This window comes from Schistocerca gregaria, chromosome 1, assembly GCF_023897955.1.
Source record: "Schistocerca gregaria isolate iqSchGreg1 chromosome 1, iqSchGreg1.2, whole genome shotgun sequence".
Classification (NCBI taxonomy): domain Eukaryota; kingdom Metazoa; phylum Arthropoda; class Insecta; order Orthoptera; family Acrididae; genus Schistocerca; species Schistocerca gregaria.
In genome coordinates this window covers 152,399,242-152,415,230 of record NC_064920.1, presented here as the reverse complement: position 1 = coordinate 152,415,230, position 15,989 = coordinate 152,399,242, and the positions used below count along the sequence as shown (strand labels likewise).

General features: G+C 43.8%; 1 protein-coding gene across 1 annotated transcript; it reads right to left on the bottom strand.

The window, feature by feature from the left end:
* Window positions 1-911: 911 nt before the first annotated feature.
* LOC126335077 (cuticle protein 76-like) lies at window positions 912-14,738 on the bottom strand. Its single transcript, XM_049997972.1, has 2 exons — window positions 14,639-14,738; window positions 912-1,757 (listed from the first exon to the last, which is right to left on the bottom strand). The coding sequence occupies exons 1-2, from the start codon at window positions 14,648-14,650 to the stop codon at window positions 1,266-1,268; spliced, it is 504 nt and encodes a 167-aa protein (XP_049853929.1). The 5' UTR covers window positions 14,651-14,738; the 3' UTR covers window positions 912-1,265.
* Between the last annotated feature and the right edge of the window lie 1,251 nt (window positions 14,739-15,989).

The window sequence follows — 15,989 nt, the reverse complement described above, 5'->3', positions numbered from 1 at the left end:
AACGACATAAACTCAGTCAATTGAAAATGGCATAAAATGCTGAAACCTGGGTCGTAATTAAATAAGCAACAATACAGTCACATGGCAGTGATTTCATTCAAAAATTATTGTATGACTGTTGCTCAGCAACATCAAACTGTTTACTGCCTTAGTTATATTCTCATGATTTAAGAAGTCCGATTACGATTTGTTGTACCCATTTATAAGCACTCAAGAACTGGTGATTCAAACCGTTAGTACCGATATGCACGGTCCGAAACCGCGCTGCTGCTACGGTCACAGTTTCGAATCCTGCCTCGGGCATGGATGTGTGTGATGTCCTTAGGTTAGATAGGTTTAAGTAGTTTGGGGGACTGATGACCTCATATGTTAAGTCTCATAGCGCTTAAAGCCGGTTTTTTTACCGATATGCACGGTCCAGCACCATCCTATAAATGACTATCCACGAAGACCAGTTACACCAATTTTAGAATAAAAAGTTTTATTCATTTCAATTTCTTTATCAGAACGCATCGTATTCCTTGTAATACTGCTGCTGTCATCAGTTCCATTAATAAACATTTTAATGATTTGAAACAGACCAGAAATAGGCCTATTATAACAGAAACTGGCTGATTATAACTGTCATGTTATTTTTGATCGAGTAATTTATATTTTGGAAGCATTTCTTTTCAAATTGTAACCACTCTGGACGTGCGTGTAGAAAATTTGGAACTCTAGATATTTTCGTCTGCCAGTGTCTAAAACGTCCTAATCATTCTGCACGAGTGTATTAAAATGCCTGATGTGAAAAACAACCTTGTTAATCCAGCGGTGGTTTTGGTCACAAGTGCTCGACAATTGTATAAACTGTTTCATTTTAACAACCATTTCGATTAAAATAATTTCACTCTTTCAAATAAAAAACAGTGTTTTAAATTTTAAATGATTTATTGAAGTCATATGGTTGATAATACACAACAAGTGCATTTAATGGCTGGATAGAATGGTGTGCAAATGACAGAACATTTTTCATGACAGAACATTTTTCAGTCCTTGATACGCTGTAAGACTGGTATATCCAGTGCAGATCTAGGAAGGTGTAGGAAATAACGAAGAGAAAAGTTTGGGAAGGAAAAGAAAACGGACTGAAGGACGTAGGAGAATATTAAGATGATGAGAGAAAGAACTAGGAAGGAAAATGGGAAAAATTGGCGAGAATATTGGGGAGAAATAGAGAACGTATCCAAGGACGGATGATAGATTTATGTTGATGGAATGGATGCTTAATAAGCGTAGGCAGCGTGCAGGCCGCTGTAGGTCAGATGGGCGACGGCGGGGGCGGCGGAGTAGGCCACTCCCAGCAGACCGTGGGCTGCGACGGCGGGGGCGGCGTAGGCGGCGCGAGCGTAGCCCAGGGCAGGGGCGTAGGCGGCGCGGGCGTAGCCGTATGCGGGGGCGGCGTAGGCCGCGGGGGCGGCGTAGGCCACGGGGGCGGCGGCGTAGGCGGCGGGGGCGGCGTACACGGCGTTGTTGGTGACGCGGATGTCAGACTTGCTGACGCTGGAGTAGGGCGTGTCGACGGTCTTGGAGTAGGTGGACACCTGTCCCAGGTTGCCGTAGCTCCTCAGGATGTTGGAGTGCTGGGAGGTGATGGCCGCGGGGGCGACGGCGTGGGCGCCGTAGGCGGCGTAGGCGGGGGCGGCACCGTAGGCAATAGCGGGGGCGCCCAGGTAGCCGGCGCGGGCCACGGCCAGGACGGCGGCGAAGACGGCGAGCTGTGGACATCCATTGGAAACGCGCATGTGGAGACTGGATGACACATCCGCCGTTTGAACAACTAATAGCCTAACATACGAGTGACATTACCGCCGCCACTACTGATATTCTGGAGAAATATAAACTCCTGTTATCGCAACAATAATTATAATGACTGGGGTCCCACAACCTCGTGCCTCTACCGGTGAAATGTGTGAACCACTGATAGGAAGTTACTCCGATCGAGAATTTGGAGGTATGAAAGGTCATTCTCCATACATAGTAGAGCCCCAACCTTCCAGAGACCGATGGCTCCCATTCGCATGATGTAAGGTTAAGAATTTGTCATAACTGTGGTGGATTCTTCAGTTGTAGTTCACATAGACTAAGGTGGGGAAGTGAACAGGTCGTGTATTGTCGAACGAATCACTTCAACGAATGTGTGGAGGGGTTCAGAAAGCCATATCGAATCGAAATTAGAATGCTGAGCAGTGTGAGTAGACATAAAATGCCAGCCGCCTGTTTTTGGGAACAATTCTTAATTCAGTACTGTACTAGAAGTCACTTAAGTTGTTTCTTTTTAGACGAACTATTCGGGCTACTGAATTGAAGATAAATTGGGAAGCAGTGGATGTTCAAACAAGCAGTAACAGGTACTCTTGACAAGGGGATTTTCACTCTGCAGCGGAGTGTGCGCTGATATGAAACTGGCGGAAGTAAAGCTGTGAGGACGGGACGTGAGTCGTGCTTGGGTAGCTCAGTTGGTAGAGCACTTGCCCGCGAAAGGCAAAGGTCCCGAGTTCGAGTCTAGGTCCCGCACACAGTGTTAATCTGCCAGGAAGTTTCAACAGGTTCTCTTATTGACAGAATAACGTGTTACTTCTGACCAGCGGCACAGAAATGGACAAGCAGTATTGTCCCAAAAGGCAGAGAAGTGGAAGATAAAACAATTAAAAAGGACTGCATACACAACGAGCTGTAACACTGGAATAGTTATCTGTCTGATGTCGTTCATCATTGATCTGAGATGTCAACTTGCATCTCAAAAACTGACGATCGTCAACCGTGCATCGAGACTCCATGTGTTCACCATCACACGGCCTAACACATTCAGAATGTAATGTTCCTGGAGTGTTGGAATCAAAAGGGACAAACTCTCGCTGTTTTCGTTGGGGTATATGAGTCAAACCTAGAGAACTGTTTGTGAAGTGTTTATCACCACACACAACCAGAATACCTCAGATCAAGTGCTCTGAAATGTAATATACTATCATTAATTCCCTTTGAAAAAATATTAAATATAATGCCTTTGTTTTTAGGGTTCTGTGCCTTAATCGGTACAAACGGAACTTTTACAGCATCACTTCGTTATCTGTCTCTCTGTCCGTCGGTCTGTGAGACTGTTCAAAACCTTTTTTCTCAGGAATGGTTAGACGTGTTAATTGGAAATTTATACCATGTCTCCATATACGGACTCTCGGCAATATAAAAAATAGAAGCTTCTAAACCAGTGCAGTCAAAAGATACTGCCATTTATGTCGCTTATTTTGCTATTCGCAAACGCAACCATCAAAATCTGCTGGGTACCTCCCCGTTCCTAGATCTTGAAATTTTCCAAGCAGCAAGGTTTCGCACTAAAAGCAAAGGAATAAGTCCGGAAATTGTTAATTTCTAATTATAGCACTAGAGAAAAACTCTCGTTTGTCGTCAGACTGTCGTCTGTGCGCAGGTCTGTTAATGACGTTTTTCTCAGAAACGGATAGACGTATGAAGTTGACATTTATTAAAATAAAAAAGGCTATGGTGCTTTGGCGGTATAACAAACGTTAGCTTCTGAGTCAAAGCAAAAAAATATTTAGGTCACATATTTTAATACTCGCAAACTCACTGATTAAAACTTGTAACGTATTTTCCCATGGACATATAATGATGAAATTTGGCAAGAAGAAAGGTTTCGCAGTGCACGTAAAGGAAAACAATAAGAACATGGTTAATTTGTATTTATATCGCATTAAAATATATTTTTGTTATTTGTTATCCGATTTCAAACTTGAAATTAAAGCAGTCTCGAAAGTCTTTCAATCCCTGGGACCGATATCCTGCCAGTAACAATGTTAACAGGCAAAAATCATCGAGATCCTCGATTCCCGTAATGGATGAACTGCCTGTATACAGAACTAAGTATGTACAGAACCCTTAGTGCGCGAGTCTTAATCAAAACTGGGCAATTTTTTATAATACCTCTGATTCCTTATTAGTTGTTTTTCCTACCTATTACATGTTGCCATCCTTAGAAATTTTATTGTTTTAAGTTAACCTTCAGTGGTCTTATAATGAACAATATGAACTCTCACAACGTGAATTGCACCCACTGTAGAATAGCAAAAGTTGTCACTTCAGTACGTGGATTGTAAAAATAAACTTGTTTTATTGGTCCGCCCTTACTAGAAAGAAACAACAACCATCACACAGCGCATTTTTTAAGTTATTACTGTTCGTGACACTTTCATCTCTATCGTCGGCCTAAAATCTCTGAAAATACAAATCCGACAGGAGGTAGGATAAACAGATTTTGAGTTACGTGTTTTTGATGCTGTCTGACCTAATCATATACTTGGTTTTCACATCTAATTGTAGCATTTAGGACGTAAATTATCAGAGCACTATGGGACTTAACATCTGTGGTCATCAGTCCCCTAGAACTTAGAACTACTTAAACCTAACGACATCACACACATCCATGCCCAAGGCAGGATTCGAACCTGCGACCGTAGCAGTCGAGCGGTTTCGGACTGAGCGCCTAGAACCGCTAGACCACCGCGGCCGGCATTGATTAGTATCTTATAGATAAACAGAAGTGTACTACTTAGCTTTGGCTGTTAATAGACGAAGAACAGATTTCACAAGCTTAACGTGGTTTCCTCACTTAACGTTGTTGGCTAGCAATACACGTCATTTCTTTTTTTCGAGTGGCAGAATCTAGTAAAGAGACGTTCGTCTGCTGGCATACTATTTCGCAGTATGGGATCTTTACCAATTAGAGGTTTAAGAAAGGGCCACTCGTTTCATTCAAATGGTTCAAATGGCTCTAAGCACTATGGGACTTAAAATCTGCGGTCATCAATCCCCTAGACTTAGAAGTAATTCAACCTAACTAACCTAAGGACATCACACACATCTATGCCCGAGGCAGGATTCGAACCTACGACCGTAGTAGCATCGCGGTTCCAGACTGAAGCGCCGCGGTTCCAGACTGAAGCGCCAAGAACCGCTCGGCCACAGTGGCCGGCGCTGGTTTCGTACGATCGCGAAATATGGCGTGTCACGGGTGTAATAAGCGAGTTGCGGTGGCAATCATTTAAATGAAAACGTTTCTCGTTGCGGCAATATGATTGAATCGCGAGTTTTCTCTCCCATATGCCAGAATATTTTGTTGACTACCACCTAGGAATTAAAGAGACCATCGGAAGAAAATAATATAAATCAAAGCTGTGACGAAAAGATTTGTTTTCATTTTCCTCGCGTGCTGTTCGAGGGTTTAACGACCGAGAAGTAGTCTGAAAGAAGGTTTATGAACGCTTTCTCAATTTCTGAAGTGCGAAATTGTGGTGTAATTGTACAGACGTAGATGTGGATGCAGCGACGGAGCGGATAACAACTTTATAGCCAGCCGCGTGGGGACAGAACGGCGGACTGTGTTCCCTAGCAGGAGCCGCAAAGGGCGCGCATTGCATTGCGTTGCGCCACTGTATTTTGTGTCCCTATTAATAGGCGTGGCGTGCCTGGGATGAGAGGCGGGGCCGGGGTTACGACAGCGCGCCTCGGTGCTCCACATGCTACAACACAGCGGCTGGCTGGCTGGCGGGGCCTCTTGCAGCTACACAGCTCTCCCCGCTGACGATGAAGGCGACGCTGTTGTCGCAACAGCTGCCCCCCCCTCCCCCCTCCTACCATCAATGTGGCCGCCCACCGTACACGGTTAATCCCTTTATCGCTTACGGCATTCTCGGGTTGCCACCTGGTCAGCCAACATCGATCAGTCCATGTCCCCCCCCCCACAACGCTCCACAGTTCAGGTCGCCCCAGTTGGCAATACTCGCTGCGACCTCTGCCTCATAAAATAAGCAAGGAGGTGCAATTCTAGACTACATGCCTCTCTTTGTATACAGGCTGTAACAGTGCGAATATTTCTGTTGGTGACTGAGGACGGTGTGAAGAGTATCACATCAGTATTTGCCCACGCAGCATTCTGCCTGCCCACACCAAAGCACCTGGACCACCAAACCGATGCTGTTGGACAATGTTCATGCGTAAATTACGTGCTACTACGTCCCGTCATATCTGAGTAGATCAAGTGCGTAACACAAAGAACCACAGACTTAGATACCACCTCCTTAGAGTGCCCTTCTTTGAAATTTCTGTTCTTCCTCGTGGTTATTGGCTCCTACATTATGTCCACACTCCGTACTACATATTGGCGTTCAGTTATTAGCTCACTTCGGCGCACTGAAACGCCGTGTTTTCTAGTTACTACGTCGCTACACATCCACATGCAGCTTCTGTAATCCGTGAACTTTGCTTTGATCAAGCACCTGGAGGATCTGCAACGAATTGACGCATGGTGCAGCGAATGGTAATTGAATCTCAATGTAGACAAGTTTAATGTGCTACGAATACATAGAAAGAAAGATCCTTGATCATTTAGCTACAATATAGCAGGTCAGGAACTGGAAGCAGTTAATTCCATAAATTATCTGGGAGTGGGCATTAGGAGTGATTTAAAATGGAGTGACCATATAAAGTTGATCGTCGGTAAACCAGATGCCAGACTGAGATTCATTGGAAGAATCCTAAGGAACAATCCGAAAACAAAGGAAGTAGGTTACAGTACACTTGTGCGCCCACTGCTTGAATATTGCTCACCAGTGTGGGATCCGTATCAGATAGGGTTGATAGAAGAGATAGAGAAGATCCAACGGAGTGCAGCGCGCTTCGTTACAGGATCATTTAGCAATCGCGAAAGCGTTACCGAGATGATAGATAAACTTCAGTGGAAGACTCTGCAGGAGAGACGCTCAGTAGCTCGGTACGGGCTTTTGTTGATGTTTCGAGAACATACCTTCACCGAGGAGTCTAGCAGTATATTGCTCCCTCCTACGTATACCTCGCGAAAAGATCATGAGGATAAAATCAGAGAGATTAGAGCCCACTCAGAGGCATACCGACTATCTTTCTTTCCACGAACAATACGAGACTGGAATAGAAGGGAGAACCGATAGAGGTACTCAAAGTACCCTCCGCCACACACCGTCAGGTGGTTTGCGGAATATGGATGTAGATGTAGATGTAGATACAGATTAACAATTGCAGCCATTACAAGTCGTATGTTTTTATGTTGTTTTGTACCTCCAAGTACGTGTGGCAACACCGAGCCATTAATGCTGCTTTTCCTTTGGGCAGCAGGTCAGATCTTAAAGTGTGCATGCAGAACGGGTAGTCAATACAGAAAGCTGTAGTCCGCTTAGTGTTACAGTACGATCGAACGAAAACCATCAGGTCATACATTTTCGGTGCAGAGGAAAAACAACCAACCCCCTGACGTGTGTACATATGAAGGTGCAACATATAAAAATATCAGTACTTATACAGCCAATATACTGTAAAAGGAAATGACCTGGCCGACTGAGTCATCATCGCCCAGCCAAAGCCACTGAACATAGAAACTTATAATTTGGAGGGGGTGTTCATCTTATACTGCAGACATCGTTTAAAAAGGAATTTTTCGAAATTTCACTCTTAAGGGGGCGAAATAGGTGAAGAAATATTTTTTAAAGCTGTGTCGCTATTAAGGCAATTTCGAAGCTAGAACTCCGAAAATTGGTATTCGGTTTCTCAGTCAGAAATTTAAAAAGAAGAAAGTGTTTCAAAATTTTTTGGAAATTCAGCCCCGAAGAGTGTGAAAGTTTTTTTTAAATAAATCATTATTAAACAACTAATAAAGCATTTTAAAAATTATATTTAAGAAATATGGTATTTGACTGCTCGATTACAAAAAAAAGGTGTTTCATTGTTTTTGGAAATTTTACCCCTAAGGGGATGAAATAGGGGATGAAAGATTTTTTTGAAAATATTTCATTGTGAAAGCGTTTTTAAAGCTAAATCTATGAAAATTTATTTTTGTCTTCTCGGTTAGAAGCTAAAAAAATACGTATTCCAGTGTTTTTAGAAATTCAGCCCCTAAGGGGGTGAAATAGGAGATGGAAATTTTTATGGAAGCGTTTCGTTGTGCGCTGCTTGGCAATAGCTAAGGAACAACTAGCGCTTGCTTAGGGACTACCGAAAATTATTGCGGAACACCTGACCATTTATAATAAAACGAAATGTGGAGGGGACGTGTTAACTGCAGCGAAGTCTTTGCTCGAACGCTCTGTACTCATTCGACAGTACGGTATTTGCTGGACGTTGCCGTGGGAATGATTAGTATGACATTCCGTGTGGTACGGCAGTGTGTCTGCACCACATCATTTGTGTGCTTACCATCGTGGACAAGCCACTGGATGGCTCGAAGCCGGTTAAAGTGTCCCTACTGTGGCCATACTAATGGATCTTTCCAAAAATGTCATCTCGCGGTTAGAAAAGGCCGCTCAAGGTGAAATGCTGTGCGAAAGCATGAAGGTGCTCTCAGATGGACCACCAAATCTCAACAGGATCGATACGTAGGCGTGGTGGCGAAAAGGAACAGATCGGTGCTGACCTTGAAACCGCTGGCGGTACACACGTCTCTGCCAGAAACATTTTGAATGCATCCCACTTCAACCACACCATCGTCGTTGGTGTAGGGAGCATGTTGATTGCGGTCAGTAACAATGGTTAGGAGTGATAATCTCCTACGAATGCCACTTCACTGTGGCAAGCGATTCTAGGCACGAGCTAGAGTAGAGAGAGAGGGGAAAACATTACACACCACAATATGTTCATGAACTTCGTCGGTATGGCCTGGGCGTAATTGTGTGTGCGGGCGTTATGACGGAGATCAAATGGTTCAAATGTCTCTGAGCACTATGGGACTTAACAGCTTAGGTCATCAGTCCCCTAGAACTTAGAACTACTTAAACCTAACTAACCTAAGGACATCACACAACACCCAGCCATCAGGAGGCAGAGAAAATCCCTGACCCCGCCGGGATCAGGGAGATTATTGTGGATTGTGGCCCTCTGTTTGTGAGTTCATAGGTCCCAACTTTCTGATTCTGAATGACAATGTCCGGCCACACAGGACCGTTGACGTGTCGAAGACCCATGAAATGGCCTAGTACTCATCGGAGCTTAATCCTAGAGAGCACATCTGTGATGCTCTTGACAGACGTATTTCATACCCCCTTCCCGAACCGTGTAAGAAGTGAAAACTGCCTTGAGAGGAGATTCGGACAAAAATCCCAACCCTCCCCCCTTCCCCCCCCCCCCCCCCCCCCCGCCTCCCCGAAGCACCCGTAAACAATTCTCAGCGGAGCTCATCAGCAGAAGCAGCATTCTCCTGAAGATGGCGAACAGTTGGATCGCCGAAATATCGAATCGAGTTGATTTTAGGATTCAGCAGCAAACCCAAAGAGACTTTCAAGAATTTGGAAACCATATTGAACAGCAGGTGTAAAATGTTCATTCGTGCAAAGTGACCTTCAAATGCGATTTTCTTGAATAACTCGAAAACCGTGGCCACGAGCCTAAAAGTATCCAAGTACAAATTTTAAATACGCTGAATTTTCTTTTAAAAGGTCCTGCTCATTTCTTCTGTGGTACTAACAGTTTGGGCGTAGCGAGCGAGAGAATACTAAAATCTCGTGCGTGGTTTTTGAATGAGTTGCAGATTCCATCAAAGCCGTAGGCAGGGGGTGACTGAATCACCCCGTATACTGAAAACAGTAGCGCCCCTGTATCACACCGTTGGGGCACTACCGAAACTGCTTTAAATCTGACGTACAATATATGCTAGCATTACTTGAGACCCAAGGCATAGAACGCAGTTACATCAGTTTGTTGCGGGATATGTAGATTAGAGCTACAGCTTACCGACTATATCATAAAAACAGAAAGCTTAAAATATGGGAAAGAGTTATACACTTGTTTAACCAAATTCTCTGCAGCAGCAGAAGAGGTCTACAAATGTTAAACTGGGGGAGAAAAAGATTGCACATAAACGGTTCTTATGTGTACCACCTTCATCACGTAGTTGACATTACTTTATTTGCTATTGGAGCACATGGATGTTAATATAACAGTCGGTCTGAAGATTTATTGCGCTGACCAAATAAATGATGCTTCTAGGAAATTAGTGAACATGAGCAAGAGTTGTTTATTTAGGGCAATTAGGAACAACAGTCCGATGGACACTTAGAGTATTAATCAGACAATAAAAGTGGATTTTGAGTTCAATTGGGAAACTGAATGCTATATCCGGATGGCAGTGTATAACCAGTATATAAGGCCAGTTCTAACTTACGGATGCGGAACGTGGACGGTCAGTGTGAATCGCAGACTGCTCAGCGGGCAATGGAATACACATTCGGCATAAAGCTGCGAGGGGTACCCACACGGTCTAGGGCTCCTTGCCACGAGCGGCTCCCACCGTCGAAGGTTCGAGTCCTCCCTCGGGCATGGCTGTGTGTGTTGTCCTTAGCATAAGTCAGTTAGATTAAGTAGCGTGTAAGCCTAGGTATAGATGACATCAGCAGTTTGGTCCCATAATAACTTACCACAAATTTCCAGGTTTTTTTTCGGAACAAGAAGAAAGGGCGGAAACACCATTAAAATAGACAAGAGAAGAGATAGCGGTTCAGGATATGATAGCGCCTCTCATGCAATTGAAACAGAAATACACTGTGCATACAGCGAGACGCAGTAATGGGAGGTAGAAAAAAGGAGATTCTGTGTTGGATAAGGTCGTGATAAGACGTAGAGGATAATCCAGTGTAAGAGGTACTGACGACATAAACAAAGACGATAGATTCGGGTGGAAAAATTTGACGAAGAAATGTGGAAAAGGCCTGTCTCCAAAAGGTCGTATTGTAGGTGATGATAATATCGCCAGTGTGTATCCTCAGATGACACAAAGAAGGACCTCACATCGTAAAATGTCGAGCTGAACACTCTCTGGACAGTCGAATTGCTGCACAGGTAAGTCGGGAGACCGGGGCGCGCACACGCAGTGTACCGAAACTGCGCCCGTGATAAGGGAGCTCTGGGCTGGCAGATGGGAAGGGACAACGTAGCGTTGGAAACACGTACACGGTTCCAACCCAGTGGTGGGGCACGATGAGGACTGATTTTAGTGGAAAACGGAGACTATTTTGCCTCCAACGGTTTAGTGTGAGGACATCATAATTCACGTGGGAGAAAACGGTATACGATGTCTTCAAACGGTTCCGGAAATATTCGGGATGAATAGCCAGGCTGAATAGACCGTACTGACGCCAAAAGAGTAGTCTATGTTCAAGCTGTGACTCTTGAGGCTTTCCCAGCGGATCTGTTCAATGCGAGGCACTCTGGTCCGGCACCAGATTGTGTTCCGTATATCCCACAACATGCCTGCAAGGCAGCTGCTCGACAGGTGATTGTGCTACTGACTGCCGGTGAGTAAAACTGCCGATAGCCACACTGAGACGGTCTTACTAACAAGAGATGTCTACAGTAAACCCGTACCAGAAGAGTGGAAATGTTACTGGAACAAATACTGCGACATTCATGAAAACTTAACACGGCGCTTGTAAGGTATCCCTACTTTTGAAGCCTCGTTTTTTCTGTATTTTCCAGCAGTACTGCAGAACTCACAGTGGAGAATAAGATTTCAGTTTCCATGCTGGCTGAAGGAGCCTTTGGACTGTATAGCATTGCCAGTGGATGGTCGTGTGAGGAGCTGCGGCTAGATATTAGAGCACGTGTTACGTCAGCAGTGAGTTACGTAGGAAAAGCACATTTATTCTGGCGCAAAGCAAGTAAACCTGCTTAATAAATGTTTTCTAATAAAACGAGCTTTTTTCAACACGTGTACTAGGAGATATGTATTGAAAAAAGCGAGTTTTATATATATACTAGGAGATGAGCAAGCAGTAAAGCACACACAAAAAAAATTCGGACTAGGTATTAAAATCCATGGAGAAGAAATGAAAACTTTGAGGTTCGCAAATGACACTGTAATCCTGTCAGGGACAGCAAAGGACTTGGAAAAACAGTTGAACGGAATGGACAGTGTCTTGAAAGTAGGATATAAGATGAACGTCAACAAAAGCAAAACGAGAATAATGTAGTCGAATTAAGTCGGGTGATGCTGAGGGAATTAAATTAGGAAATGAGACACTTAAAGTAGTAAAGGAGTTTTGCTATTTGGGGAGCAAAATAACTGATGATGGTCGAAGTAGAGAGGATATAAAATGTAGACTGGCAATGGCAAGGAAAGCGTTTCTGAAGAACAAAAATTTGTTAACATCGAGTATAGATTTAAGTGTCAGGAGGTCGTTTCTGAAAGTATTTGTATGGAGTGTAGCCATGTATGGAAGTGAAACATGGACGATAAATAGTTTGGACAAGAAGAGAATAGAAGCTTTCGAAATGTGGTGCTCCAGAAGAATGCTGAAGATTATATGGGTAGATCACATAACTAATGAGGAGGTATTGAATAAAATTGGGGAGAAGAGAAATTTGCGGCACAACTTGACTAGAGGAAGGGATCGGTTGGTAGGATATGTTCTGAGGCATCAAGGGACCACCAATCTAGTACTGGAGGGCAGGGTGGAGGGTAAAAATCGTAGAGGGAGACCAAGAGATGAATACACTAAGCAGATTCAGAAGGATGTAGGTTGCAGTAGTTACTGGGAGATGAAGAAGCTTGCACAGGATAGAGTAGCATGGAGGGCTATATCAAACCAGTCTCTGGACTGAACAACAACAAAAATACTAGGAGAAGCCTACAGGTCATAAGTACATTCTTACAACAATATTACAGCGCCAGAAATCGATCAGGTTGATAAATAAATGAATAAGTTTTAAGCCAACGAAAATGTACGAACGGCTACGAAATATCACGAATGTAAGTGCGAGATACAGACTGTGCGCCATAGTCGCCAGTCGCCTATAGGATGCCTTCCAATCTAGTTCTGTCGTAAGACCATGAAATTGTTAGTTTTCACTTAATCATTATTAATTGCACCGATATTACCACTTCAATGTGTTTTGCAATTAAATACATCATAAAGATATCCTTTTTGAGCGTTGTTCCGAATAATCCAAATGGTTCAAATGGCTCTGAGCACTATGGGCCTTAACATCAGAGGTCATCTCTCCCCTAGAACTTAGAACTACTTAAACCTAACTAAGCTAAGGACGTCACACACGTCCATGCCCGAGGCAGGATTCGAACCTGCGACAGTAGCGGTTGCGCGGTTCCAGACTGAAGTGCCTAGAATCGCTCGGCCACAACGGCCGGCCCGAATAACCCGCTTCATCACTTAGAATCACAGGAAGTATAACTGCATTTTCCACGGAACCCAATGGCGCTGAAGCTGTTTCTAGGAGGGACATAAATTACGAGAGCTTTTCGGCAAAACAGGTGGAAGGAGTCCCACTCGACGACTCACAAACAATCTCCAAGAATGGATTGTCTTTATCTCCGCAAAATTAGAACGGAAAAGAACGGCGAGTCATAGAATACAGTACGCCTCTTATACCATACGCTACGGACTCACAAGCTAAACTGAGACATTTCTGGAGATTTAGTGCAAGTGGATGGTTGTTGCAATGAAGGAGCAGTGAAGGTGAAAATAGTAGAGACAAGCGGAGATTACAATATGGGAGAGACATCATACGGCATTCTGAGTGTAATAGTTACACAGAGAAAGACTAGCACAAAAAGTCGAGACTTGACAATAGCGATGGAGCACGTGATAGGAACGGCACAGCTAAGTGTGTGTGTGTGTGTGTGTGTGTGTGTGTGTGTGTCTGTGTGTGTGTTTGTGTGTATGTGTTGTTGTTGAGGCTTACGGGAACTCAACGTCGAGGTCATCAGCTCCCTGACACACATTAAAAGAAACGAATGTGGACAAATTTAGTAAAATGGATGCATACACGCAAAGAAAGCGGGAAAAGATGCAAAATGCTGTGTAAGAAAATAGAACGTTAGAAAAACGAGAAAGGTGCATCAAGGATGCACAGTAAATTGTCACCGGCTGGCCATTTACGTAAAATATGGGCGAACCAGTCATCCTGTGAACAAATTAAGACTCTCTCCCTACAATCTTGGTAAAAACATTCGACAAGTCACAGAACTTTAAAACTCTAACCACATCGTCTGAGTAATTCCTAAAAGAGAAGGCATATACGCCGACAAGTCAGCCACGGCCTGCTGGTCAGAAAATAAAACGCAATCCAATAAAACGTTGTGCACCTGGGTGCCACAAGTACCACACATTGGAGGGTCCTCTCGCCGGAGCAGGAAGCCGTGCGTCGTAAGACTGTGGCCTATGCGACGACGAGTGAGAAGAACCTCTGCTAATCAACCATGGTATATTCAGAGTAACCATCCTGGTATCTGTTATGAGATGATTTACGGTACCCACGGAAACTTTGAAATCTGACTGACTAGTCGGGGGTTCTCACCGAATACAAATGCAGTGACTGAAACACTGTGCCAGCTCACTCTTTGAAAACGAATATAATACTGTGCCCCGTCGGGAAACAGCTCCTCCATGCCAGTAGTTACTGCCTATAGTTACCTGGCTGGTTGCGTACGGCGCGATCCTCGGGGAAAGTAATGAGGAAAGTACTTTCGAGCAGAGCACGGATCGTAATGGAAAACGCCAGGTAAGTACAATAACTCGCGACTGTCTTTGCAGCAAGACTGCCGCCACCTTACCTTGAAGGCCATTGTTGGTTGTGGTGAGTGCGGAACTACTGGTGTCGGTAGCCGGAGTGCGGGCGTTATATAGCAGCGGCGGCTGCCGGGGTGGACACCCCGGGACAACAGCCGGAAAAGTGGACGCACCGGTCCGACGGCCCAACGGCCTAAGCAACGCCCGCACAGCACGAGTCGCAGCGCCCTGCCCTGCCCTGCCGTACATAACACACGACGCTGTTAGCGAAAACCTTGCGACACCTAACTCTACACACACCCACCATATGCCGTGGACCTGCCGAGCAGTCGTCTGTGAAACACTCCCAACGCGAGGCCGCTTCCTGCACGTTGGATAGAGGAAAGGTGCCTAATATGAGGCATACTTTTGTAAACCCATTTGAAAGACCTAAAAGCAAACGCAATTGTACTTTTTATGAAGGTAATAATATCTTGCATTATTTAATTTTATCATACAATTATCGCATTTGCAATAATAATCTTTCAGAGCAGTTATTAAATCTTCACAAACAAGGCATTTCGTAGAAATTAGATCAAGGTTTCCTAATATGAGACAGTCATAATATTTTCCTTTAATTATTTTATTACAGAATAATGACATAGGAATATACAGTTTTTACATGTTCATTTTTTCTGTTATCCTTCACTCATTTCACACTACTTAGGTTTATATTTACGACATCCGGGGCAAACAAAATTGTCTTCTGTGACACTGCAATCTTCATGAGCCCAGCGATAACATTTCGTGCACTGTGCTCATTTCTCCCCGTGCTTGTCTTCAGAAAAGCGCGCAGTACAGAACAGACACTCTGCGTCATCATCATCACTGCTGTCTGAATCTCCACTGTCATCAAGATGGACTTCGGATGCCGAGTCACTAGACGATTACAAACAACGTTTTGGTAGAGCAAAAACTTTTGAGGCTTTTAAGTACCCCATCTCGCCGTTTCTCACACGTGTAATGGCACAAACCATGCCGTCTTTATCCCACGTTTTCCTTTTAGGTGCCAATGCCATCTACAAAGAATAAATACAATAATCAGACATACTTCATACAGGACTTCAACTTCTATGATTTTATTTGTTAGATTATTTTTTATAAGTACTGTGAACTGAGTATTTTGAATTTGGGGTAATATTGACCAAATTCTGAGCAAAATACCGCCTTGAAAGAAAGTTCCAGAAAACATTCCAATTTCTCATCTTAAGACTAGTCAAAGTAATCCTTGTTTATGATAATTTAATCGAACTAAAATAAACGCAGTTGCCAAAATTTTATTACAATAAATGATAAAATATTGTTATCTCATGATAGTATAGCGTAAATTGCATGTAACAAATCGTGAGAGAATGA